The sequence below is a fragment of the Sorghum bicolor genome, chromosome 5 (assembly GCF_000003195.3).
Source record: "Sorghum bicolor cultivar BTx623 chromosome 5, Sorghum_bicolor_NCBIv3, whole genome shotgun sequence".
Taxonomy (NCBI): domain Eukaryota; kingdom Viridiplantae; phylum Streptophyta; class Magnoliopsida; order Poales; family Poaceae; genus Sorghum; species Sorghum bicolor.
In genome coordinates, this window is record NC_012874.2 from 407041 (window position 1) to 431416 (window position 24376).

General features: G+C 43.2%; 2 protein-coding genes, 1 long non-coding RNA gene and 1 pseudogene across 4 annotated transcripts; 3 read left to right on the top strand and 1 right to left on the bottom strand.

Moving 5' to 3' along the window:
* On the top strand, positions 372–3824 carry LOC8067582 (protein trichome birefringence-like 34). Its single transcript, XM_002448823.2, has 5 exons — positions 372–852; positions 1415–1589; positions 1677–1885; positions 2073–2231; positions 2344–3824. The coding sequence occupies exons 1-5, from the start codon at positions 452–454 to the stop codon at positions 2684–2686; spliced, it is 1287 nt and encodes a 428-aa protein (XP_002448868.1). The 5' UTR covers positions 372–451; the 3' UTR covers positions 2687–3824.
* LOC8067583 lies at positions 7297–20394 on the top strand (annotated as a pseudogene). The gene is made up of 18 exons (XR_002453358.1): positions 7297–7798; positions 9931–10805; positions 10879–11368; positions 13697–13706; positions 14972–15067; positions 16252–16449; positions 16663–16809; positions 16893–17053; positions 17421–17556; positions 18013–18109; positions 18238–18338; positions 18518–18681; positions 18766–18837; positions 18930–19046; positions 19136–19231; positions 19332–19453; positions 19542–19676; positions 19873–20394. The product of XR_002453358.1 is annotated as an uncharacterized LOC8067583 (transcript).
* Positions 9313–15278, bottom strand: LOC8067584. The gene is made up of 3 exons (XR_002453359.1): positions 14988–15278; positions 14285–14462; positions 9313–9735 (listed from the first exon to the last, which is right to left on the bottom strand). It is a non-coding gene; the product is annotated as an uncharacterized LOC8067584 (long non-coding RNA).
* LOC8079974 (macrophage migration inhibitory factor homolog) lies at positions 20768–24337 on the top strand. Its single transcript, XM_002448825.2, has 3 exons — positions 20768–21058; positions 23442–23642; positions 23944–24337. The coding sequence occupies exons 1-3, from the start codon at positions 20948–20950 to the stop codon at positions 23977–23979; spliced, it is 348 nt and encodes a 115-aa protein (XP_002448870.1). The 5' UTR covers positions 20768–20947; the 3' UTR covers positions 23980–24337.

Genomic DNA, 24376 nt, shown 5'->3' on the forward strand with positions numbered 1-24376 from the left:
GAAAGAAAGAAAAACAGAAAAATGATAAAACTATTTAGCACCTAACAGCGCATTATCTACGATTCACAACCAAACCAGTTTGATGCATGCTAGAAATATAATATGGTGATTTGTATGTGATCTCCCACTAAACTTTACACTTTTATGTATAATCATGTTAATAAAGATGCATTCCTCTGAACTAACCATTCAAGAATATTGGATTTCGATGCATGTGTACCTTTCACACTAAGTTAATTAGAAAAATGACACGTGATAGTATAGGTTTCTGCACCTTTTACATACTAAACAATCAGACAAATTTGACCACTTACCCATGTGCAAAAGTAGTGCTCCTGTTGTTAGTATATAAGGAGGTACGCACAATAAAAGAGGGGGAGCCATGCATTGCACCATGGTTTTCTGAGGAAGAAGCATAACACAATCTCCCCACCACCACCTACACACACAGATGACGAATCTCAGTTCTCAAGTTGGAGTACTGAGGAGAGGCGTCATCAACTCCCTAGTCGCCTTCTCTATCATTGTCAGCTTCATCATCTTGTTCTACAAAGGCCAGGAAGTACATGTGGCAATCGGGGTCAAGCATGAACACCAAGAACTTCAGGCCAAGATGGCAGCTGAGCACCATGAACAACTGAGAGGGAAGCTCCCAGTCCCAGACGCTGGCCAGGAGGAGTGCAATTGGTCCACAGGACAGTGGGTCTATGACAACGTGTCCCGGCCATTGTACTCTGGACTCAAGTGCACCTTCATGTTCCCTGAGGTTGCTTGTGACAAATATGGCAGGAAGGATGTCATGTACCAACAGTGGAGATGGCAGCCTCATGGTCATGGATGCGATCTTCCAAGGTATGATAATCATAAACTTTCCTAGTAGAGTTGGAGTATTTCTAGCTCAATTTTGTTCTTCTGAATCCAAAAGTTGCACCAAAACTAAAGTTGCAGAACTAGAACAAGAAGCTGTGCCAGTGTCAGGATTTTTAAGTAGTAACCTTTTTTTTTGTTGAAGCAGAGAAACATTCAGATGCTTTATAGCTGGAACAGAAAACAAAGTGCAGAGGGAAAAAAAATCTGTAATGGTTATTTCTTTCAAAAAAAAGTGCTAGTTAAGATTGGAAGTTTTATCTAATTGCGGAGGATAGCTGGGTGGCCAACCAGAAACCAACTGCCATGAACATACTTTAGATGGCCATCACATAAGGATACTAATTGCCAGTGAAAGACCAAAGACGAGGAAAACTACATCTCTTCTTATTTTATGATTAATTACATTTGGTATCCCTGGAAGGCTAGAAAGGGGATCAAATCAAGCATAAAATCCAGTCATTGACCAAATTATAGAGTAACTTTGAAAAAAAGGTATATGGTGCATGGTATTTATGACACATCATCTGGATTTGGGTTTAAACAGATTTGATGCCATCAGGCTACTTGAAAAGCTGAAGAACAAGAGGTTGGTGTTCGTGGGTGACTCTCTCAATAGGAACCAATGGGTTTCCTTGGTGTGCATGGTGGAGGCCTCTATACCTGACGCTAGGCACAAGATGCACAGCATCAATGGCTCACTCCTGTCCTTCAAGGCATTGGTATGTTTTCCTTGATAACCCTACAGGTTACAGAAACCAACAATTTCGATTAGCATATTATAAAACACTATTAATTTATGATTTTAGGAATACAATGCAACCATAGACTTCTACTGGTCGCCACTGCTGTTGGAGTCCAATGGCGACAGCCCTACCGTCCAATGGTTGGAGTACAAGATCATACGGGCAGACAGGATTGAGAAGCATGCTAGCGCTTGGAGAGATGCTGACATCATAATCTTCAATTCTTATGTGTGGTGGAGGAAGCATAAGGCTGACATGAGGATGAAGGTTATGTAAGTTCATTCCTTCACTTCCTAATCATATCTAAGTAAGGTTATGACAACCTCATATTCACATTGCCACTTTGAAACAGTCGAAAACTTATCCTTTATGTAAAAAAAAAGTTCAAAACTTATCAAATACAAGCAAAGAAAAGTTTTCGAAGGCAATGAATATGAGGAGCATATTTTGTATGGGCAGGTATGGTTCATTTGAGGATGGTGATGCAAGGTTAAACGAAGTGGAAATGATAGATGGTTTTGAGATAGCTCTCAAGAAACTGACTAAATGGCTCGGAGAGAATATTGACAAGAACAAAACTAGAATCTTCTTTGCAGGATCATCACCTACACATTCATGGTGAGTGAGAGGAGAGCAATACCCTTGCATCTTGTGTTAACGCAAACAATGACATAGTAGAACACCATCTCCGTGAAACATGAAAGTGATACGTATGCATATATGTTTTCAGGGCTAGCAACTGGGGTGGAGAAGACAGCAACAAATGTCTTAATGAGACAGAACCGATCTACAAAGACGGATACAAAGGGGCAGATTACAGTATGATGGAGAAGGCTAAGTTATATTTTGGGACGCTGGAGGAGAAGGGCATACACATTCAGATACTGAACATCACGGAGTTGTCTGAGTACCGTAAGGATGGGCACCCAACGGTGTTTAGGAAACAGTTTCACCCTCTAACGAAAGAACAGATCATGAACCCAGCGAGTTATGCAGATTGCATTCATTGGTGCCTCCCCGGTGTTCCTGATGTCTGGAACGAGTTTCTGTATGGCTACCTCATGTACAAATGACATATAATGTCAGAGTATGCATTGCCTATTATTATGTACAAATGGCATACTGTGTTACAGACTCAGTATGTACTGTATATACCTTATATAGATGGAAAACATCTATATAAGTCATCCTCCCCATTCAGTCTAGACCCACCTGTGCCCATTCCAAACGAAAACATCACAGCAACCATCTGAACATTCATGTGGTCTCCCCCCCCAGACAATGGAGGATGTATCCCCAAGCACAAGTCTGACCTATTTCCGGAGACACTCCATCGATCAGCATATTTTTGTCATGAGCAAATCAGAGGTTGCAATAAATATGTTCTTATGGACTGGCTCCGGCTGTCAACGTTCTGTAAATGTAATCAGTCAAAGCATTCAACAAGTAATCAATCTAGCAAAACTCTATAGGCTATCTCCAACAAGCGAAACCCTTCAGAAGACCTATTTTATCATTTGGGTCACGCAACATAAAAGAGTCACGCACCCAAATTCTCCGGTCTCCAACAGCCAACGCAAAAGAAGAGGACCTTGCATCGACACCCAGCCCCTTTCTCTGACCTCGACGTTCGTACAGATGGCCCTGACGACGGCGACGGCGACCCGAGCGCACAACCACCACGGGGGAGAGGACTAGCTGCCGTGGGCATATGGAGGAGGGAGACGACGAGTCGACGACCGGCCGTCAGGCTTCAGCCAGGCGGCGTCGGTGGATTCAACAGCATGGGAGCCGACGGATCCATGTTGCGGCTGCCCATTCGGCCATGCCCGGCAGGCCGGCACGGTCCTCGCGCTAGAGAGAAAGCTGGACGGGCCTTTTGGCGATGTGCGTACAGAGGAGCAGAAGCTGATGGTCGGTCCAGCAAGGTGCCGCCGGGGCTGGTCGTCTGGCGTCCAGGCCTTCCCAGTCGATCTCCATCCCGCCTCTAGCAGCACGCATGCAGCCACGGCCGGCGGACGGCGGCCAGGCCTTCCCAGCCGCACCCATTGTTTGTGCTGCTACCTGATGGATCGATGTCAGAGATTTGGGTTTGAGGAGAGAGGCGACGCATATTTGGGTCATGCATCGCATACCACCCAAAATAGGTCCCTTGTTTGCGTTGTCTGTTGGACTGCGTTTCTTTACCGATAAAGCCATCTGGAGGAGGCATTTTGGGTTTGCATGCCGTAATGCATGAGCTGTTGGAGATAGTCTTAGAAAGGAATAAATGAGTTGTCTATGGTGTATTAGACAGAGTCCAGCAGGTACGGAAAAAAAAATGAATTGCTTCATTCATGTCTGACATGTAGTATGCAGGTTAAAATAGTTTTTTCACGGTACTATAACAATATAACTAGTAACTAGATACAGTTGCTTAGGAATGAATTGCTGAAATTGAATTTTAACTGTTTGGTTTGTCATGTAGGCTTTCAAAGGGCCAAAACCTTTCAAAGATCTCTCCGATGCTGCCTTTTTTCTTTTTTTGAAAAGCAGGCCAGGTGCGGTGCGGGGGTTTGAACCCCCGCCGGTTGCTTCCCACCTTGGGACTAGCCACTGGGCAACTGGCCCATCTGCCCTCCGATGCTGTTCTATAAGCCTTTCCAACACAAACATAATAGCTATAGTGAAGGATCCAGCAATCTCAAAACTAAGACACGCAAGGAATGTGCCATTGTCTTCCTCATGTACTCGATGTAGACCTTGTTTAGTTCACCCAAAAAACCAAAAAATTCAAGATTATTCATCACATCGAATCTTACAGCACATGCATGGAACATTAAATATATATAAAAATAAAAATTAATTGCACAGTTTGCCTGTAAATTGCGAAAATTTTGAGCCTAGTTACTCCATGGTTGAATAATGTTTATCAAATAAAAACGAAAGTGTTACGGTGTCAAAATCTAAAAACTTTTTAGATCTAAACAAGGCCTAGTTAAGCAACAAACCAGTAGTCATGCATCGGTCACCCTGTGAATTTATAATATGTTTTCCTCATCATCATGTAGGCAATGTTGTATTTTGCTCAAAACTCAATCTAAAACAGCTATCAAGTTTGCAGATTCTTCTATCTCATGGGCAAGGATTTCTGGCTATGTGAACATCCTCAATTATCAATTTACAATTGATCTTTATGATTCCCACGACAATGCGAGGTGTATCACCTAGTTGGAAATGGAGTACTCCATGTGAAGAGAGGACTCGAGTTAATGGGTATCAGATTCATACAAGTGACTGATGACACTCAGACAGAGTATTGTGATTTGGGGAAAGCTCTGTTTGGTAGTTTCTAGAGCAGAGATATTTTATTTCTTCTTCTCTCCTTTTACATATAAGTCCCTTTACATTTCGTCATTCACACCAACACTCCTTAATATGGGCTAAAGATATCTAACATGCCAACTTTGCTACAACTTAACTCAACTTCACTAGGTCCTAAAACTTTTGTAAAACAGTCCGCTAGTTGACTACATGATTTTACATACTTTAGCTTTAGAACTCCACTATGTAGCTTTTTCTTGATGAAGAATCTATCAATCTCCACATGCTTGGTGAGAAACCAACCAAACTTTGCGAAGTTTTTTTTTTCACGCTAGGGGGCATTATGGTCTTTTTATCCTCCACTTAACACCGTTAAATGCTAAAAACGGACGGGAGACCATAGAAGGAATGAAAGTTCATTTGAGGGCTATAGAAGGAAGTTTTTAAAAAATAGACCATACAAGAAAAAGACATTTTTTTAGGGCCATACAAAAAAAAAAGTAAATCTCTCTTTATAATTTAGAATACAGGAAGTAGAAGAGAAATGTCATTAGTTGCTAGATAGAAGAATCTTTGCAAGTTCAGATTTTTTTTGTTTGGAAAAAATGGAAGCTGAGATTGATGAGAGTCCAAATAAATGGCTGCTAACGAATAACAACTGTGGTAAACTACTGGTACTATAAATTATATAGGGTAGCCAACTAAAACTATTTTAATTATTCTTGGGTGATTAGTAGGACTAAACCATTTTAGTTTTCAGTGTGTTTAGAAGTTTAGTTAATAAAGTGACTAAAATTTAGCTAGATAAAATTTATCAAGGAATCAAACATACCCATAGTTAGGGGGTGTTTGGTTGAAATTGTTAAAGTTTAACAGGTAGCATTTTATTTTTATTTGATAACTAATGTCCAATTATAGACTAATTAGACTCAAAAGAATTGTCTCGTAAATTATTTTTTAACTATATTTTTTGTTTTGTAAATAATTTACATTTAGTATTTCATACATATATATATCTAAATATTTAATGTGACGGGTGATAAACTTTACCGCCCGTAACCAAACAGACTCGTAGGATTAGGGCATGTTTAGATTGGAGATGAAAAAGTTTTGGGTGTCACATCAGATATGTCGTAAAGATGTCGGGAGAGGTTTTTAGAAACTAATAAAAAAACAAATTACATAGCTCGTCAGGAAACTGCAAGACAAATCTATTAAGCATAATTAATCTGTTATTAGCACATGTGGGTTACTATAGCACTTAAGGCTAATCATGGACTAACTAGATTTAAAAGATTCGTCTCGCGATTTTCAACCAAACTGTGTAATTAGTTTATTTTTTTATCTATATTTAATGTCCATGTATGTGTCCAAAAATTCGATGGGATGGATGAAATTTTTTTTGATGGAAAACCAAACAGGGCCTTAAACATGTGTACACAACTGTATAAGATGATGTAGAGAGTAGTAAATGTTGATGTACTGTGACGTAGGAGGAGGACAGCCTGTCAGGACTCTTTGTCGCCCGGTCGGTTGAATTGAATAGGATGATTGAGTCGCCGGCTGCTTGAAAACATACAGCAGCACCATAGCTGTTTTCACTCTTAATTACAAAGACAAATGACTGAAAGACTGAGCCAACTTATCACGAAGTTATTATCGATATCTCGCTGTCGATGAACTAAAATCATAGCATCGTTAAATTTTAGATTAAATCTAAAAAAATATAAACATATGTGACAAATCGAGGACTTCGAAACTTTGTAATAGCCAAAACAAAACCCTGATCGTAATGCTAAAAAATTTCAAGATTCCACGTCACATCAAATCTTGCGACACATGCATGGAGTATTAAATATAGATAAAAATAAAAACTAAGACAACTTTTAAGTCTAGTTAATCTATGTCTATAATTAAACAATAATTACCAAATACAAATACAAATATTAACTCAAAATTCAAAAAATTTACCAACTGAACAAGACCTATGGTCGTGCCTAGGTCATGAGCTGGATGACATCCCTTTGGGACCCCATGCATGTCCTGTGAATGCGGCATCCATGGAGGGTGCAGGGCAGATGGGAGTTCGCGGTGGACCGTTACCCGCCCGGTCCGTGCTGGTAAAAAAAAAAATGAATAAGACGAATGGTCAAATTTAGTGTAAAAAAAGTCAAATGTCTTATAATTTGGGATGAATTGAGTAACATATTTGTCTACAAACTTGGTCACATTTTTTTTAAAAAAAAAACAAAATTGAAAGCTCATGATGTGTATATATCTGAAAAGGAATGGAATAGAAACGGACTACCAAACAGGAAAGCTCATATAGTATGTGTATAAATATAGGCAGGGCGATCGTTGAGCAGGTAGGTAAAGCCAGAGCCCGGGCGGGAACGGGAAGAGGTGTGTGCGGACAGGACAGGCACCGCGCGCGCTTGGCTTGTCCGCGCGGCGGGAGTCGGGAGAGAGAGAAGCGCGCGCCGCCTTAGCTTGCAATCCAATCATAGAGCATGATGGCGCAACCGGCGGGCGGCGGCGGCCAGCATCAGCATGGTAGTAGTGGTAGGAACGGCGGCGAGGCATGGCGGCGGTGGGCGATGCTGGTGGCGACGGTGTGGATCCAGGCGGTGACGGGGACCAACTTCGACTTCTCGGCCTACTCGTCGGCGCTCAAGTCGTCGCTGGGTGTCTCCCAGGAGGCGCTCAACTACCTGGCCACGGCGTCGGACATGGGCAAGGCGCTGGGATGGTCGTCGGGCCTCGCGCTGCTCTACATGCCGCTCCACGCCGTGCTCATGCTCTCCGCCGCCATGGGCCTCGCCGCCTACGCCGTCCAGTACTTGTGCCTCGTCGCGGCGTCCGTCGCCGTCCCATACCCTCTGGTACGTCGTACGGTACATGCCGTCGTCCTTGTCGTCGTTGCTTAATTGGCCAGCTCGATCATGTTCGATCGTTGAACCGAACCGTGCTTGTTTGGGAGGCATCTATTCTATCAGTGTGTAGATAGTTTCATATGTCAATTCATCGGCCGTACGTCTCCACCGTTTGGTTTAGTCTATGACTATGAGAATGATAGCTAGAAATAAATAACGAAAAAAAAAAGTAAAAGAAGATAGGAATGGACGGTAGCTAGACGGCGACGATGGACAGTCTGATGATATATGGGGAATCGTCGTCTGGGACGGAGCGAGAGGCAGCAATGGGGAATTAATGCATGGCCGGCGGCGGAGCAGAAAAGGACGCCGCCGGCCCGGCCCGGCCCGGCCCCGGCGGGTTGTGTGATTGGTGCTGTGCATGCCGCTCGTCATTCCGTCGGTGGCGGCGACGACCATGACGGCTTTCTTAGCTTGCTGTGCCTGAGGATGACGGACGGTGACCAGCAGTCCAGCAGGCAGCAACACCAAGCACGCTAGCTACTCCAGTCCAGTGTGGGCTGTTGTGGCTGGAGCTGATTGATGTGGCATCTCCTTTCCTTTTCTTGCAAAGACAGGACAAATATCTTATTTGCTCCATCAGCTGCACTGCACCCCAGGCCTTTAATTTGGAACGGATCTCCATCTCCTTCCTTCCTTCCTTCCTTCCTTCCTTACGTTTTTTATCCGAAGAACCAGCCCATTCTCCTTCTTTGTTCCCCCTTTTCCTTCTTGTTATTATTATTTTACTGCGTGTGTTCATTACACAACACAAAGTTTAGCATCACTGGGTCAACAATGGGGAGGATCACAGAGTGTTTGGCATTCTTCTCATTTTTCTATCACGTTCTCACGCATTTTCCCTTAGTAAATCCAAACAAATGGCCGAGCAAAAACATGAGACGGGGATTAGACATCCATCATCAACCAGCGCAGTATCCAGCATATTAGTTAAGTTACTTACATCAACAACCAACCAAAGAACCAGTACATTTCAAATTCAGTCTAATGTTACCTGCAACTAACTGAGCTCTCCTACCAGTCTCTGCCTCAGCTCTGCTCTTGACTGCTAGATGAGCCACCTGCACAACACGCGCTCTCTCACAAACTTCTCCTGTTTCTTTTGTCTAATAGTAACCTGATTAAAAAAAAAAACATAGTCCAAACGGTATGCGTTTCCTTTTTTCTGGTAAATATATTGTTCATTGATTGGTGTGCCCAATCCAAAAACCCTTTTTTCCAACTTTCAAACAGTGACAACATATTCCGTCAACTAGGCATCAACATCCTGGTCCTGGGGAAGCGTAAACTGTTCTTGCTTCTATTAACAAGCAAACCACACAGATTCATTTCCCCACCACACCAGATACAACACTATGTTTATCCAAACTAAGAAGTCTTGAAGGACTAGTACTAAGTTCATACACAAAGTTAGGTACGTTCTCAGCCACTGCCAAACGAACACACATCGCAACCACATCAGCTAGATCACAACGTCCCCACCGGCATCACACACGCATGGGGCATGCCATTCCATTCTCACAAGTCACAGATGCACCATCCACCTACTCCACACCTTCCTTCAATACATTCAGGAGAAATATGTGGGCATGTCACAACACATAAATGGAATCACAAAGTTTAAGCTCACACTGCGAAGGTGCCGTTACAAAATACTACAGTATTTGATACCCAACATCACTTCCCTGCTCAGCTACTCAATTCCTACCACATATCTGGGTACTGGGAATTGTTGAGGAAAATGAGATTAGATGTCCCATTCCAATCACATTTTAAAAGCATTCATCACTATATCTTCAAAGGAAAATAAAAAGGATGTACATTCTTCTAGTAGAGACCCTGCATTCCGCACCCTATTGATACACCTCCCAGCATAGAAATCAACCCTGCAGTTTTCAGTAGATAGGCTATGTTAGCATGCCGGTTTTCTTGACAAACTGATTGCAATATGCAAACACTTCACTCGAACGTATTCAAGCCAAGATGAAAAATGAGGTTTAATTGTCAATAAAGCCATCACATGCAATTTATATTGAACTTAACTATTTGATCAAATTCTGATTCATATGTTGCCTCTACAGGTGTTCTTGGTCTGTTTGATAGCAGGGTGCAGCATCTGCTGGTTCAACACAGTCTGCTTTGTTCTCTGCATACGCAGCTTCTCTGCAAACAACCGCTCCCTAGCCCTCTCCCTCTCAATAAGCTTCAACGGACTCAGCGCTGCCTTCTACACTCTCTTTGGGAATGCCCTCGCCCCTTCCTCCCCAGCTGTATACCTCCTCCTCAATGCGATCCTCCCTTTTGGTGTCTCTGTTCTTGCACTCCCAGCGATCCTCCTCTGCCACAAAAATGACGGCCACCTCCAAAGCGTGCCCAGGCATGACAGGCGTGTCTTCCTTGGTCTCTACATTCTCGCATTCATCACGGGCATATATCTGGTGGTCTTTGGATCTTTCACCGCAACCAGCTCTACTGCATGGGTCATCCTCACAGGTGCCATGGTCCTCCTCGCCCTTCCTCTCATCATCCCTGCCTGCTCCAGTTGCTCATATGTGGATACAGATGGCCCTGACCCTGCATTGCTACTAAACCATGATGATCCACATAAGCCACTCCTAACCAGTAACAATCGTCAGATGGAGTCCAATGCGATGACACAAAAACCAATGGAGCACCAGATGCAGGGCAATTGTTGTGGAACAATAGTGGGCAAGGGCCGCCTGGTGGCGCTCGGTGAAGAACATAGTGCAAAGAAGCTCATTCGGTGTGTGGACTTCTGGCTCTACTACACAGCCTACTTCTGTGGAGCCACTGTTGGCCTGGTATACAGCAACAACTTGGGGCAGATTGCGCAGTCATTGCACCAGCAGTCACAGCTCACCATGCTACTTGCTGTCTACTCATCCTCCTCCTTCTTTGGTCGTCTTCTTTCTGCACTACCTGACATCCTTCACAGGTATCTGTTTTGCATTATATACAAACATATATCTCATCATATCACATGCTTCCTAACTAAAATTTGTATACAGGAAGGTGCCACTTGCTCGCACAGGGTGGCTTGCTGCTGCATTGGTCCCCATGCCAATGGCCTTTTTCCTTATGTGGAACCAACAAGATGCAAGCACCCTGGTAGCAGGAACAGCACTAGTTGGCCTAAGCTCAGGGTTCATCTTTGCTGCAGCAGTGTCAGTGACCTCTGAGCTCTTTGGACCAAATAGTGTTGGGGTGAATCACAACATCCTAATAACCAATATCCCACTGGGCTCACTCCTCTATGGCCAGATTGCTGCCATGGTATACGATGGAAATGGCCAAAAGATGACAGCAACAGATAACCGCACTGGCATTGTTGAAACCACGATTGTGTGCATGGGGATGAAGTGCTACTCAACCACCTTCTTCCTGTGGGCTTGCATCACATTTCTGGGATTAGCATCAAGCATAGTTCTATTCATAAGAACAAAACCAGCTTATGCTGCTGCTAGCCAGTCAAGTTGAAGCACCTTCGCCAAGTTTCCAGTTAACAGAGAAACTCCTTTATCAGTTCCTTACTGATTTCAAACCACAGTTAGCTTGTACAAAAAATTGGCTTAGTTCTAGGTGAAATGGGCTAGATACAATACACAAAATGAATACCGTGACAAGAGACATCAAGAAGATAGGAAATTATCAGCTTATCAGCTGGTGTGTAAAGTACAACCAGTATTACCTTTACTGGGATTAATACTAACAAGTATGCCCAAGGTTGGATGAAGGCAGTTTGGAATGTTTATAGTTTATTACTGATTGACTGAGACATGTGCAAAATCGTCCGTATTTACTGTTGTTATGTACACCGTTGGATTCATATACATGGTGTTAAGGACATCAACAAGGTTCACAGGTTGAAATTTCAACCAATGAAAACATGGCATTTCAAAGGAACGCATTAAATTTTCTTTTTGAAAGTACTTCTCACGGTAAATCTAGTAACATCTACCTTACATAATCAACCTAATATTTTCTTATACATTTATTATCAAAGTTAAAAAAGTTTGATTGACAAGAATATTCTGACGTGAGCTAGTGCTACTTAACGACGTATCACATGGTAGAGTTCAGAGCAAATAACGTATCTTTCAATCTTTGTCAGGGCAATAACGTTTACATTAAATAAGGAGGGCAGCGAGTTCTCTAAATAGCCGAAAATGACATGAAAGTTCTAAAATTTGGAAGGATGTCCTAGATGGACCACTCCAGTGAGCTGTAACCAGAAAAGAAATATAATTCAGTATGGAGCCCATGGAGCATTCGATTCAGGCAAAGAAATGGACCTTTGTCACCTTTCTGAACCTATAATTTTCTTATTATATTGTTAAATAGCACGGTACAAAGCGAATCCAGTGTGGACACATGCCTATGAACCTTAAACATTCCTGGAAGCTACCATCCAGCAATTTCAGAGAAGTAGGAGAGAATATTCACTGGAATGCAAAAAAGAATCACATTTGTATTACTTCATTTGAGGGGTTACAACTGGAGGATGTGAATGAAAATACTAACAAAACCAAGATGATCGGAAAGTAACAGTTTAATAGCTGATATGTTAAAAGTACAAAACCAACACACATTCACAGTCCACAGAGCATGAATACCAACAAGTTTGCCCAATATAGCATGAGTCAGTTTAGAGTGTTGTTGCCAGTCCAATAGAATTGTGTGCAAAATGCTCCATGTTTACTGTTTTTATGTTATACTTAATGGCTTAAAGTATGCAGGACTTCAGAGATTGGATCTGATTGGCATTTCAACTTTCTGCCTAAAATGAAGTCAAATAGCTTATCTTTCAATCTTTATTAAGGAGATACTGATACAGCAAAACAGGGGATCAATGAGTTCTTCAAATAGGACGATATGACGCAGAAAGTTTAACTTTTGCAAGAATGGACAGGATGGAGTACTTAGGTGTTGAAAAGGAACTAAACTTCATTGAGCAATAGTCGAAAAGGAACTACACTTCTGTGAGGGATCCACAGAGTATTCAATTATTGTAAAACAGACATACAACTTTCGCCTATTCCTATACCTACAATTTTGCTGTCATATTGTTAAAACAACACTGTCGGCGTCTAGACTCGCGATCTAGGCACTGACGAGTATAAGTCTGCGTGACTACCCAAATTCGGATGGTGATGCAAGTGGGACACAGAGAGTTTATACTGGTTCGGGCCAAGAATACCCTACGTCCAGTGTGGCTGTAGATTCTGTATAACCTTGCACCCAAAGGCGCTTGTAGTAGGGGGTACAAGCTGGTTGCGAGAGAGGGCTAAGTCCCAGGTCTCGGCTTGGTGGTGGAAAGAGTGCGGGTAGCTGCTCTGGAAGAGTGTGACGGTAGTGTATACGTGCGTGTGTTCTGGACTTGTGTGTCTTCCAGTTGTGAACCCTGGCTCCCCTTTTATAGTCTTAAGGGGAAGACAGGTTTTTACAAGAGTAGATTTCTTCTGTTGAATGGTGAAAACACAGTCCCGACCCTGCTGAGGCTGGTCCATCTCGTCCTTGTGGGATGGCTGACGGCATGGCTACTCCTGTAGAGGGTTACCGAACCCTGTAGGGGTCGCGGGGGTCGGATCGCCGGTACTGCTGCATATCCTGTCAACAGTGGGAAATGACCACAAACAGTGGTGCTGATTTACCTCACCCATTCCCTTTCTACTGTGCGGTAGTGTGCTACAGTGAACAGGGGTAAGGGTGTATAGTGACAGAGGTAAGGCCACAGTGACTGGGGTGGTTGAAACAGTCATCGCCTTGCCCTGCCGCGTTATGGGGGCCGTCGCGTCCGTCATGTCGGGGGGAAGTCTTGTTGCCCAGGTGGAGTGGGGTCCGGCGCCCGAGCCTTGGACGGGATTGGGCGAAACGGAGCTTGCGTCCGAGACCCTGAGAGGTCGGGCGAGTCGGAACTGGCGTCCGAGACCCTGAGAGGTCGGGCGAGTCGGAACTGGCGTCCGAGGCCCTGAGGGGTCGGGCGAGTCGGAACTTGCGTCCGAGGCCCTGGGGGGTCGGGCGAGTCGAAACTTGCGTCCGAGGCCCTGAGGGGTCGGGCGAGTCGGAACTTGCGTCCGAGGCCCTGAGGGGTCGGGCGAGTCGAAGCTTGCGTCCGAGGCCCTGAGAGGTCGGGCGAGTCGGAACTTGCGTCCGAGGCCCTGATGATTGTAATTAGTATGTTTCTTCGCGTTTTTTGTTGCTCAGATTTGGGTACCCCTTATTATGATACCCAACAAACACATAACAAGTGCAATCCAGTCTGAAAGTGTATAGTTTGTTCCCTTGAAAAAAGAAATAACTCTGTTACCTATGTCCCTTAAACCTTTCCTGGAAGGTACCATCCATCTAGGCATCCAGCAATTTCCAAAATGTAGTACAAATTATTCACCAGCAAAAGACTCGCATTCATATTACCTCGTTCAAGGGCCTACAAATGGAGGATACAATTACTTGACAGGACACATAACTCATGACTATTTCTTCTGTTGCTCATCATGCTTGCGCCATGGGTTCAGGGCTTCCCTCATAGCTTGGGCCTCTGGACTGCTTTCCCAAGCTCGTTTTTCTGACTCCAAGACAACAACCTTATCATCTGTAGCATATAACCATGGAGAAAAAAAGATAGATATATGTAAGAGACCTTCCTATGCAAAACTAAAAAATAGAGAGCCTGACAGGATGAATGGTACTAGGCAATCTGAACTCGTTGTGTGGCCACCAAAGGATCAGAAGTTTGGATTGTTGTTACATAGGAAGATGCACTGAACCAACAACTGTTGATTCGTGGTAATTTGGGGGTACTTTGGCAATTACCCAGTGACTTAAAGAAGCCCAACAGTTTCATCGTCAACCATCAGCTGGTCTGAATTTGGATGGCAGGAAAAATGAAACTGCCAATTGGATCTAGAAGTGCAGCAATGCTGCAGTTGAAAATTCGAAAACTTCGCAATCTACCTAAAGCTACCTACAGGTTAAAAAAAGAGGGGACTGGATGCATGCTCTCAAATGGACAGCCACTAATAATTGATTTAAGCGTGACTGATTATTAGAGATCAGAAACAAATTACAAAGGTGAGGGGCGTTGGATGCTGGGCAGATCAGGGAGGGAGAAACGTACAGAAGCCCGTGTGGATCATGAAGAGCTCCATGGCGGCGCCAATGGAGGCCCCAACCGCCGCAATCTTCAGGTACCAGCCCGCGAACCTCATGCATGCACCCTCTGGATTCGTCCCTCGGTCTGGGAGAGTTTCCTGCTAGCAATGTTGAGGTAGGGGCGAAGGGCGTTGGTACGGGTCGGAAGCTAGTGGTGGCCGGAGATGGGGACGGGGACGGGGACGACGGGGACCAAACCGGCGGCGGCGGGTTTCTGGTGAAGACGAGTGGGGGCAGTGTGTTGGGCTCGTTGAACTAATTCCACATAAGGCCCATCACGGCCCATCACGACAACATGTACTTTTTTGTTTTGTTTTTTTTAACTTTCTTTTGGATTTTGTCCATATTTTTTTTGGAATGTTGTAAATTTTAATATGTTGAAAATGGTACAGTTAAAATCATTAATACTTTTTTTGCGATCATTTCTTAGTATGTTTATACTATTATTAGGGTATTAATTAATCGTTAAAACTAGTGTAGTGATGACTAGAGGGGGTATACACTTCTTTAGCAAAGGGCACTTTAATTAAACTGAAATGTTTTTTTAGCGATCGTGCATAAGCACGTTTAGACTGAAATTTTTTTGAAATGATCATTGAAGGCGAGTAGCAATCTCCAAAGATCTGTTGGGCAGAATTGCTCCAAGAACCACACATATCATTTGGTTCGTCTGAAAACCTTCTCCTCATGAGGGCCATTACCCATTGGAATCCAATTGCACGGCCATGGTTCACGCAAAAATATTCCAAAATTGTCAGCTTTCTGACGTGTCTACATTGAAGCAGTCAGCATCAGCATCGCCAAGACCACACGTGCCAAATGGACATTATGCTTCAAATGCCAATCGGTGGACAGCAAACCACGCTTGGTAATCCTACACGATTGTAGTTTGCAGAGAAGAAGAAAAAAAGAGTGGTTTTTCTTTATCCACCGATTTAAATCCTAGTTGAAATATAATAGGGATTGTACATATAGTGCTTTCTAGAAGAATTACAACATTCTTTTTGGTGGAATTCTTTGCATTTGTAACCATTTGGCTGAATAGGAGGCGAGATATTCTTCCTCTCGCTCGCGCGCGCGCATGGTGACCTCGCCGCTGGTGACGGTGAGGGCGGCTGCCTTCGCTCTCACCCTGACCCCGTCATCACGGCTCAGCCGCGCCTCCTTTCGCGCCTGCCTCGCACAGCGTCGCCGCCGCCGTTGGCCCCCTCGATGTAGCGGGAAGCAAGCTGCCGTGGTCGAGGAGGAAACACCATCTCCGCAGGAGGCCAAGAACGGCGAGGGGGAACAGGGGCGCGGGCCGCAGGGATGGTTTGCTCTGGATACGATCGGGCTGGACATTCTCAGCATCGCCCTGCCCGCCGCCCTCGCGCTCGCCGCCGACCCCATCGCGGCGCTCGTCGACACCGCCTTCGTCGGTCACATAGGTGAAGCAAAGCTTTCCCCTTTTCCTCAGTTTCTGCCTTTCCGGGGGGCGGTTTGTGGACTGCTGAGTGCTGATGCAAATCTCATGCTACAGATGGAAACGTTTCATTGATCTTTCCTGCTTTTCCTAGTCCATGAGCCCCAGCACCTGTTTAATTAATTTTATCAATGAGCATCTACTGATGTTTAAACACCCGTATATTTTGTGTCATCAGGTTCTGCCGAACTTGCTGCTGTTGGTGTATCAATTTCAGTGTTCAATTTGGTGTCAAAGCTGTTTAATGTGCCCTTGCTTAACGTGACCACATCCTTTGTTGCTGAGCAGCAGGCAGTGGATGATGATTCTGCTGGGTCAAGAGAAGGTAAGCTGCTGAAGATTGGAGTGTTTGTTGAAAATAACCCCACTATTTGTGTTACACTAACCCGATATTTAGTTCTCACTTAGGATACGACTTTCCAAGGTCTCCTGAGGAGTTGACCCAGAAAAGGAAGTTTCTTCCAGCAGTATCAACATCACTGGCTTTAGCTGCTGGTATTGGGCTGATGGAAACTGTGGCACTGAATTTTGGATCAGGAACACTAATGGACATGATCGGCATACCTATTGTAAGTATAAAAATAGCTTCATTTCTTTCACTTCTCAGAACTTTAGTATTGACTACTTGACGGCCAGTTGGTTGTCCGCTTAGCCAGTACTTTTTGTTATCTTCATGAGGAAATGTTGCATCAGTTAGACAATTACACCACCCAAAAACTTTCATCCTCTAGCTATGTTTCTTTAAAATAAAGGTATCATGTACCTGTCATATAGACATATAGCTGGTATTACTTGTTGAATTGAGGACCATGACTAACTGTAATACTAACTCTTTATTTTAGTTTTGACATTTGACCCCCAGTTTTTTATTATTTGTAGTCCTTAAAGTATCTTTACTCACTGTCAAACCTCATGTGTTGTATATTATCTATGCAGGATTCTCCAATGCGAATACCAGCTGAGCAATTTCTTACATTTAGGGCATATGGTGCTCCACCGATTGTGATAGCACTTGCTGCACAGGGTGCATTTCGTGGGCTCATGGATACGAAAACACCTTTATATGCTGTGGGTAAAGATTGTACAAACTCTTTTATCTGCTGAATGAACAAACTGGACCATGTGAATTGTTGCAATTTATGCATTTCTTATAAGCAAGTTTCAGGATGAAATGACTTGTGCATGTAGTTGTCACTGCAGTGGTCTGTACACCTAGTACAGTGGTCATCTAGAAATTTAACAATAATGGACCTGCAAATGTTATCAATTTTAGATTTAAAGTTCCCCACTAATGAGTGACAATAAGATTTAGGATGTGATTGCTACTACAAATGCAAATTCTGAGAAGTTTGTTGTCTTACCAGAGTTTGTTGTACTGTGGCTGCTTCTGCTTCTCCTTAATGAAACACATGCCATGAGGGCATGTTCGCGAAAAAGTTCTGAGAAGTTTGCTGTATGATTGTCTTATTTATGATGCTTTATGTTCCTGCAAATGACAAAAGTAAAGATTTAAGCACTCTGGATGCAGGTGTTGGCAACCTCATAAACGTCATACTTGACGCCATACTTGTTTTTCCACTTGGTTTAGGAGTTAGAGGTGCTGCCTTGGCAACAGTGACCTCAGAGTATGTTGAATTCATTTTAAGAATTTCATGTGTTTCCTTTGTTGGATTGTCTTAATTCCTCCTTTTTCATCTCCGTAACTGCACCCATGAGAACTAAATCCTTGGTACAACTATCTGCCTGTTGTCAGGTATGTGATTGCTTGCATCCTCCTCTGGAAGCTGAATAGTAAAGTAGTACTCTTTTCCCGAAATGTAATTGGTGGTGGAATCATACGTTATCTAAAATCAGGTTGGTGGATGCTCTAAATATTTACTAACAAGTATTGATACAGGACAGGCTTCTTTTGTTGCTAAAACTTTATGTTGCAACTTTATTAATCTTTAACATACTCCAAATTATAGGTAACTAGTTCAGAGCAGAGCTCCATGAGGCCATGATAGCCACTTTAACTGGAAACTATTCTGTAGGTGGACTTCTGATTGGCAGGACTATTGCAGTACTCCTGACCATGACACTGTCGACATCGCTGGCTGCAAGACAAGGGCCTGTTCCAATGGCCGGCCATCAGTTGTGCTTGCAAGTGTGGCTGACAATTTCTCTGCTCAATGATGCGCTAGCTCTGGCTGGGCAGGTCTGTACATTTTACATTATGTGACATTTCTCGTCTAGGGTCTTAGTATGTGTTCTGTTTTAAAGTGTCCATAGTGCAATGCAGGCTCTACTTGCGAGTGAATATGCAAAAGGGAATTACAAGCAGGCTCGTTTGGTTTTATACAGAGTTCTGCAGGTTAATAAAGCACTTTGAAATTCAGAAATGCTGCCGGAATATCTTACCTCCAGTCATAAGCTGCTTGCTGATATGTTTTGTTATAAATGTAGATTGGAGGTGTAACTGGAATTGCACTGGCTGTGGTTCTGTTCTTTGGGTTTGGGTCTTTCTCTGTGCTGTTCACAAATGATCGGGCAGTTTTAGACATTGCCAAATCTGGAGTCTGGGTAATGAAGAATAATTGGAATAAAGCACCTGACTTTCAGAAGTAAAGCATGATTCTTTATGCTCATTTTGACAATATGAACTCTTGCAGTTTGTCACTGTTTCTCAGCCAATAAATGCTATTGCATTCGTGATCGACGGGCTGTACTATGGCGTGTCTGACTTCGCCTATGCTGCATACTCTATGGTATGGATATCGTTTTCTATTGTATCCCTCATTAGGTTGTCATAACTAAACGTAGCGGGATTATGGCGTGCTTACAATTTTCGGCATCTGTGTTTCTCAGTTCTTTGTTGGGGCTGTTTCATCAGCATTCCTACTTGCTGCTGCTCCTAAGCTTGGTCTTGGTGGTGTTTGGTCTGGTCTAGTTCTTTTTATGAGCTTGAGAGCAGCGGCTGGATTTTGGAGGTAGTGCCTGATGTTCCAGCTACTCCTTTTCTGAAAATTTGGATAGCGTAAACCTTGGTGACTCATAGCATTTTGCTGTTGTGTGCAGGTTAGGGAGCAAAGGTGGACCATGGAAGCAAATCTGGTCAGATACTAAACTGATAAATGACAAGAAATGACCATGTCTAGGTGATTTGACGGGAAGATGGAAACCAATATCATTGACAGCTAACGACAATTACATGTAAATAACCAGCAGAAGTTGTACATTAAGTAGAAGAGTATTAACTGTCTAGGTCCTTATCTTACAATCATATAAATTGTGAACTACTACTAAGTTCAGACTTGAGGAAAAGGAAATATTTTCCTGTACTGGAGTCTTGAACAGAAGCAGCATGGAAGTCTTAAATTTTACAATTGTTTTTTCCCCTTGTTTTCAGGTTAGGGAGCAAAGGTGGACCTTGGGAGGCTATCTGGTCAGATAGTGAGTAAAGCACAGATATGACCATGTGGATTCGATTGTTCAATTGATCTCCCACACTCCCACAGCCAGCAGGTAAAGGGTAATCGTAGCAACAAATGTGCATACTGCTGCAGGTCATATATAGCCCTGCGTAACAGGTAGCTGATGTAGCTCTGTGGAAGATGTTTCACTTGTAATGGTGTTGGATGGCTGGGCTGTCTTGTTCTGGCTGTTGGACACTAGTAGCCAGTAGGAGCTCACAGCTTTCAACTGTACTAGGAAGCTTAGTTATATAGTAACAAAAAAAAAAGAAAGAAAGGAAATTGTGTTCCAATAGAAAATCCCTTCCTGTAAATTTCATTCTGGAAATCCTTCCTGTAAATGAAATTTTGTCCAACATTCTAGGATCTGTAAATCTGGTAATCATTTTTAGCACTATATAAACTCAGTGATTATCTGAAATAGAAGAATCTGAGTTGGTCGTTCCAACATTGTGCAAGTGCATCTGTTCGGTACATGGGCCTTGAGGTAACACTGCTAGCGTTGGGGGCATCGAAAGATTCAGGACAGAACAATTCGTCTTCCTCCCCCATACATCTCTCTTCACTCAAAAGCTTCCTCTTCTTTAATTGGAAACTTCTAGGACCTTCTTTCTCTAGATCCTCCATCCCCAATTGCTTGTTGAACTCCAAACCTCCCTCTGCCCTGAGGTTGTGTGTACTCCGATGATATCTGAATCGAAGTTGTTTGTGAACAAGGGATCATCGGACATTGCAAATTTGCTACGATGGGCTCTGGGCCAAGAGGATGAGGATACTAGACCGACAATAGGCTAGACTAGAGCCCATAGTGAAGACGAAACTAAACAGGCCCAACCCAAACAGCCAATTATTAGCCTACTAGGCAGAGGAGAGGAGATTCCATTCGTTTTCCGTGTAGGAGGATAGCGAGGGAGCGGAGTAGCAGAGACCACAGAGAGCAGTGAGCGGAGCAGAGCAGAAGGAGGAGAAGGCGGCCAGCCGGAGGCAGACGCGGAGAGGAAGCGAGCGAGGATGCCGTGCCTGAACGTGTCGACCAACGTGAACCTGGAGGGGGTGGACACCTCCGCCATCCTCGCCGAAGCCTCCAAGTCCGTCGCCGACATCATCGGCAAGCCAGAGGCCGTAAGCATCCGCCTTCCCCTGCCCCCCGGACTTCTCTCTTCCCCTCTGGTTCCTTCTATCTTGTTGCTTGTGTAGCCTCTTGTAGACTGTGGGTCTATTTGGTTGGTGGACATTATGCTTCCTTTTTTTTTAGTTGGCACTTTCCGCTTGACAATCTCTGTTAGGGTTTTGAGCAGGATGTTCATCGCTGTACGACGCCTTGCTGCACCTTATCAATCAATTGATCGTGTTTGTTGATGTTAGTTTAAAGAGAATTAGTGTGAATCAGTAAATCTCCCAATATTTCTAGTCTTTGGTAAATACTGCAATGGGGATTTTTACCTCTAGGCTTTTTATTTTTGGGGGAATATCCTCTAGGTGCAGTATGGACGCCCCCTGTGCTCATACTCACTGAACTCACTCCAACTTTGATAATATTCACATGGCACAGCCTACAATCCCTAGAATGGGACTGTGATTTCTGCATATAATGGCCATGCTTAAATTGAGTTCATATATAATATATAACTAAACTGTAGTTGTTTTTCATTAATAGTTTCAGAATTGAGGAATACAATTAGATAACTCAAAGTATGAGACTGCATCCCTAGTGTCTATGTAGAACTGATATACTTACCATTGTGATCATGCAGTACAAGAAATGCCAAACCATTCACCTACTACTTTCATTATCCTTCCAATCTGATTATTGAATGTGGTATATTGACACTGATGATAATCTTATGCTCACAGTTTTTTCTGGACTATTTCTATCAACTAGAACCCCTAGTGTATAACATTCTTCAGCACTAATATCAAGTGCTGTTAAATATGTCGACCATGGACGGGCTGCATGTACAACCATCAATTTTACATAGATCAAATTTGAAAGTTTATCAGTCACTTTGTGTTAGTGTTACTCAAGCAGCTCTTTTGCTATGTAGTTCAGTACCCAAATTTTTATGCCCCATACTAGAGGCCACAAATTTTCATCTTCTGTTAGTTGTGTAGTAAATTTAGTGTTAGTTGAGGCTGCTGCTTTGCTACTATCAAGGATAAAAATGACCTCTCTGAAAGTTTGAATATTCATAATCTGACCACACTAACCTCATTCTCGTACTAACTATTTGGATTCCTGGTTGGGTGACCTGTGGTGCTAGGCTCAAATTACTGAACTTTAGCTTTTATTATTTCTCTGTTCTTGACTTATTTGGATGAAGCCATATCTCTTGAGTACTATCATCTTTAGGAACTAATTGGAATGGTTGTCCTCCCACATTACATGATGGTTGTTCTCAAGGGTTCTGGCACTTGGCAATCTGTTAGGGTTTTGAGCAGGGTGTGCATCGCTGCTGACACCTTTCTGTATGCTCTCAGTCAATCAATCAATTGACTGTGTTTATTGATGTTAGTTTAAAGAGAATTTGTTTGAATCAGTAAATCTCCCAATGTTTCTCTTTGGTAAATACTTCAATGCGGATTTTTACCTCTAGGCTTTTACTTTGGGGGAATACCCTCTAGGTGCATTATGGACACCCCAATGTTGATTCTCACTGAACTCACTTAGAGAATCCCTAGGATGGGACCGCAATCTCCTGCATATCGTGGACATTCTTAAATTGAGTTCATATATAATTAAACTGCATTTTTTATTTAATATTTTCAACATTGAGGAAGACAACTAGATAACTCAGTATCAGATTTCACACCCACTGTCTATGTGGGACTGATATACTGACCATTGTGATCACTCAGTACAAGAAATGCCAAACCATTCGTCTACCAATTTAACAGATGTAGTTACAGCAAACTAACTGAAACTAACTGATGAAAGTCTATGCCTGCAGTTTTTCTGGACCAGATTTCTATCAACCAGCAACCTCTGGTGTATACCTTTCTTTGGCACTAATCTCAAGTGCTGTTAAATATGTGGACCATGGGCTGCGTGTGCTTTTCCTTTATGTTACCCTAGTACTGCAGCCATCAATTTTACATAGATGGAAATTGAATTTATTGGTCACTTTGTGTTAGTGTTACTCATCCAGCTGCTTTGCTATGTAGTTCAGTACCCAAATTTTTATGCCCTGTACTAGAGATCACAGCTTTTCATCTTCTGTTAGTCGTTTAGTCCATTTAGTGGTAGTCAGGCAGCTGCTTAGCTACTATCAAGGACAAAACTGACCTCTCTGAATAGTGAATACATTGTGTTAATAACCTGACTATGCTGGTCTCATTCTCATATACTAACATTATTTGGATTCGTGGTTGTTGACCTGTGGTGCTAGGCTCAAATTACTGAACTTTAGCTTTTATTGTTTCTCTGCTCTTGAGTTATTTGGATGAAGCCATTTCTCTTGAGTACTATCATCTTGAGGAGCTAACTGGAATGGTATTCCTCCCACAGTATGTGATGGTTGTTCTCAAAGGTTCAGTTCCTATGGCATTTGGAGGTACCCAGGAGCCTGCAGCTTACGGTGAGCTCGTTTCCATCGGAGGCCTGAGCCCTAATGTGAATAAGAAGCTTAGTGCTGGCATTGCTTCTATCCTGGAGTCAAAGCTGTCTGTTCCCAAGTCGCGCTTCTACCTCAAGTTCAATGACTCAAAGGTAGGCGGCCAATGTTTCTTATTGAGTGCTCACTCGTGGGTCCTTTTAACCTTTACCAAAGTTCTCATATTGATTTTGTTGTTTGTTAGGCTAATCCTGCACAAGAAAATGCTCAATGTTTGCATGCTTTGCATCAAGAATAGATCATGTAAATAACCACCTGTTGTTCCATTCCATCTCCTTTGTTTTGCATCCTCTTGTGCCCTACGTAGATGGTTTTAAGATCTTCACTGTCAGCATATTCTCAACAATGCCATGCTAATTGTGTGCACTGATACATTCATTGTAATGAATCATGCAGGGCTCGGACTTCGGTTGGAATGGCTCCACCTTCTAGACTTGAGGCCCGTATCTTTAATAAAGGAAATTCATGGTGCATAATGCCATGGCTATTGCCTGTTAATAACAAGGTCAATTGGTGCTGAACTGAGAATCGATAACTGTTGTGTGGAACTGGAACTGGGACCCAGACTTGTGTTGAGTGCCACATGGCATGCTTGTGCTATCTTGTTCTTGGCTTGAGATTATTATCTTGGTTGCTGGTCCATCGGGTATGGTAACCGTATCTTCAAATGGTGTCTTGTTTGTTAATCTAGCGAAAATCTGCCAACGGTAGTGTTGTTTTACAGCCCTACAGTTACAGTGGACATAAGGCTGGTAACCGAGAAATTTAATAGCCACTAGTTGTTGCTTCAGACTAGTGTTTTGCCGTTGTGATATTGCGTCTCCACCGA

What these genes read in the sequence shown, in the direction of transcription:
- LOC8067582 (XM_002448823.2), top strand. Translation starts at nt 452, where the DNA reads ATGACGAATCTCAGTTCTCAAGTTGGAGTACTGAGGAGAGGCGTCATC. An exon ending in GACATGAGGATGAAGGTTAT is followed by an intron (nt 1,886 to 2,072) that starts GTAAGTTCATTC and finishes TTGTATGGGCAG; the next exon opens with GTATGGTTCATTTGAGGATG. An exon ending in TCATCACCTACACATTCATG is followed by an intron (nt 2,232 to 2,343) that starts GTGAGTGAGAGG and finishes ATATGTTTTCAG; the next exon opens with GGCTAGCAACTGGGGTGGAG.
- LOC8079974 (XM_002448825.2), top strand. Translation starts at nt 20,948, where the DNA reads ATGCCGTGCCTGAACGTGTCGACCAACGTGAACCTGGAGGGGGTGGAC. An exon ending in TCATCGGCAAGCCAGAGGCC is followed by an intron (nt 21,059 to 23,441) that starts GTAAGCATCCGC and finishes TTCCTCCCACAG; the next exon opens with TATGTGATGGTTGTTCTCAA. An exon ending in TCAAGTTCAATGACTCAAAG is followed by an intron (nt 23,643 to 23,943) that starts GTAGGCGGCCAA and finishes TGAATCATGCAG; the next exon opens with GGCTCGGACTTCGGTTGGAA.